This window comes from Cebus imitator, unplaced genomic scaffold, assembly GCF_001604975.1.
Source record: "Cebus imitator isolate Cc_AM_T3 unplaced genomic scaffold, Cebus_imitator-1.0 Scaffold84, whole genome shotgun sequence".
Taxonomy (NCBI): domain Eukaryota; kingdom Metazoa; phylum Chordata; class Mammalia; order Primates; family Cebidae; genus Cebus; species Cebus imitator.
The window spans coordinates 2238250-2240682 of NW_016107399.1; the positions used below are offsets into that span (position 1 = coordinate 2238250).

The 2433-nt window shown below is 43.1% G+C and overlaps 1 protein-coding gene across 1 annotated transcript in view; it reads right to left on the minus strand.

Moving 5' to 3' along the window:
- Nucleotides 1–2433, minus strand: part of RXRG (retinoid X receptor gamma) — a 47014-nt gene that overhangs the window by 15016 nt on the left and 29565 nt on the right. The window contains exon 4 of the mRNA XM_017534044.2: nt 1423–1602. Coding sequence (XP_017389533.1) covers nt 1423–1602 — 180 coding nt within the window. The remainder of the gene's footprint in view (nt 1–1422; nt 1603–2433) is intronic.

Here is a 2433-nt window from a genome sequence, read left to right on the forward strand (position 1 = left end):
AAAAAAAAAAAAAAAAAAAGAAAAGAAAAAAGAGGGGAGTCAATGGTTTTTGTTCTGAGCAACTGGAAAATAAGTGGTCATTTCCTGAAAGGGGAAGACTGCGTGAGGAACAGGCTGGGGTGTGGGGCAGATTATCAGGAGCTAAGGTTTGGGTCTCTTGCTTTTGAGGTTGCTCTTCAATGTCACAGTGAGGGCTGTCCTCAGTTCCTTCACAGCCTGGCAGGAAGGAGACACAGATCAGCGCCAATCTGGGAGTCAGAGACCTGGGGTCAATTCGTTGCCCGCCTTTGGCACCTCAGAAAACTCCCTTCACCTCTCTGAGCCTGTTTCCTCATGTGGAGGATGGTTACAGTTGATTAGGTGACTCTGTAAGGCCACCTCTAGCATCTCGACATGTTAAGATTCCAAGATTTTGTTTTCTCATGAGTGACATTCCCTGTTAGCAGGGACACAAAGAGCCCCTCTTCATTGACCCTGTCAGTCAGATGTCATCTTCTCACAGAAAAGAAGTTCCTCAACAATGAGGAGCCTGCTGGGTCTCACTGAACTCCTTGTTCATATTTCCTAAAGAAAGGCAGGGCCTTCTTACTCTAAAATCTATTAAGATTCACCACTAGCCCCATGTCCCTGCTTGAGCTGGCTAGTTAATTAACTGCCCACTTCAATTCATTTGTGTTACTTAATGGAAAGACTTTTCCATCTTCTAAAGGAACAGAAAGCACCTTCAGAGGTTTTTTTCTCTGATACTAGAATACCCAGCTAAACCACAGTATAAATTAAAAGATGTAACAGTTTCAACACACAGCAGTAGTCTCTCTGAATGGGAAGGCTAGGTATGTCAGACCTGTGTAATGCCAGCAATGCAAAAGATGATGGAATATAACAACGCCAAAGAATTTAAAGCAGACTAAGGTATAAAAGCTCAGTGAGTGAAATCAAGCCTGCAGTTTTCCCCAGAGAGAGACCTAGGATTAGAGGAGAAAAGTCACCTCCACCCTGAAGGTCAGTCTGACAATCCATTGGTAAAGCAGAGCATAAAGACCCTGAAACCTTGGCTCTAAGACTTGCTGCCTGGCTACTGGAAGAAAAAGGGAGAAGGTCCAGTTTGGGGATCACCATCTGGGCTCCAGGAGAGGATGGGTAAATGTGGAGGAGAAAGATGCCTCTTGCCCTCTTTGCTCTGGAGAGACACATTTCCTAGGACAAGGGTACATTGAAATACACGAGAAGTCATGGTTCCCAAAGTCATCCTAACCTCCAATTCAGACTTCTCTTTAGAGCCCTGTGGGGAAGAAATTTGAAGTGGATGGAGATTAGGATGACTTTGGGCACCATGACTTCTCGTGTTTTGCAGCTGCATGTCCCCTTGCCCTAGGTAATGCCTCTGTCCAGACACATGTATTGGAATTGAATGTGTCTCACCTTCCCTCTTCATGCCCATGACAAGGCACTTCTGATAGCGACAGTACTGGCAGCGGTTGCGCTGACGCTTGTCAATCAGGCAATCTTTATTATCCCGACATGTGTAGATGAGGTCCTTCCTTATCGTCCTTTTGAAGAACCCTTTGCAGCCTTCACAACTGTACACCCCGTAGTGCTTTCCTGGTTACGAGAAAAGAACATTCCATAGATTGTTCTTGTGTTTATTTGGATCTTTCATTCAAAAGAACCTCTTGGCTCTTCCCCAGAGAAACAGGCACATCACTTGGGCATTGGGACAGAAAGCAAATAACAACTAGCAGAGAATGCAGGCTTGATCACAGGAACCAAACTAAGACAGAGCAAATACACCTTTCCTTGTGTGTTTCTTCTGTATTACTAATTCCAGATAGCATTATTAGAAAATTCCTAAGGCTAAGACTTTCTTTACATTTATTTTATGAAGGCAACTCTTGGGTTTAGTTAAGCAAATGCTCTGCCTTCATTCAAAACGTTAGTGTAAATAATAAATAAAAACATATATGCTTGTCACATATTACCTAGCGGGAAAAGAACCCCAACTTAACTGATATTTCCTATCATTGAAACCCAAGTTCTTAGGAAAGCCATTTAAATGTATTGTCCTTTACCATAAACTATGAACAGAATTCTGAGTTATGAATTTTTAAGTGCTATTGCCTGTTGAGGAAATTAATTTGTGGTTTATCTTTATATCATTTGACAATCAAGCTATGACATAAAGATCTGATAGAAGGTGATTTTTCAGCCGGGCATGGTGGCTCACACCTGTAATCCCAGCACTTTGGGAGGCCGAGGAGAGCAGATCACTTGAGGTCAGGAGTTAGAGACCTGCCTGGCTGACATGGTAAAACCCAGTCGAAAGAAAGAAAGAGAAAGAGAGAAGGAAAGAAAGGAAAGAAAGAAAGAAGGAAGGAAGGAAGGAAGGAAAGAGGAAGGAAGGAAGGAAGGAAGGAAGGAAGGAAGGAAGGAAGG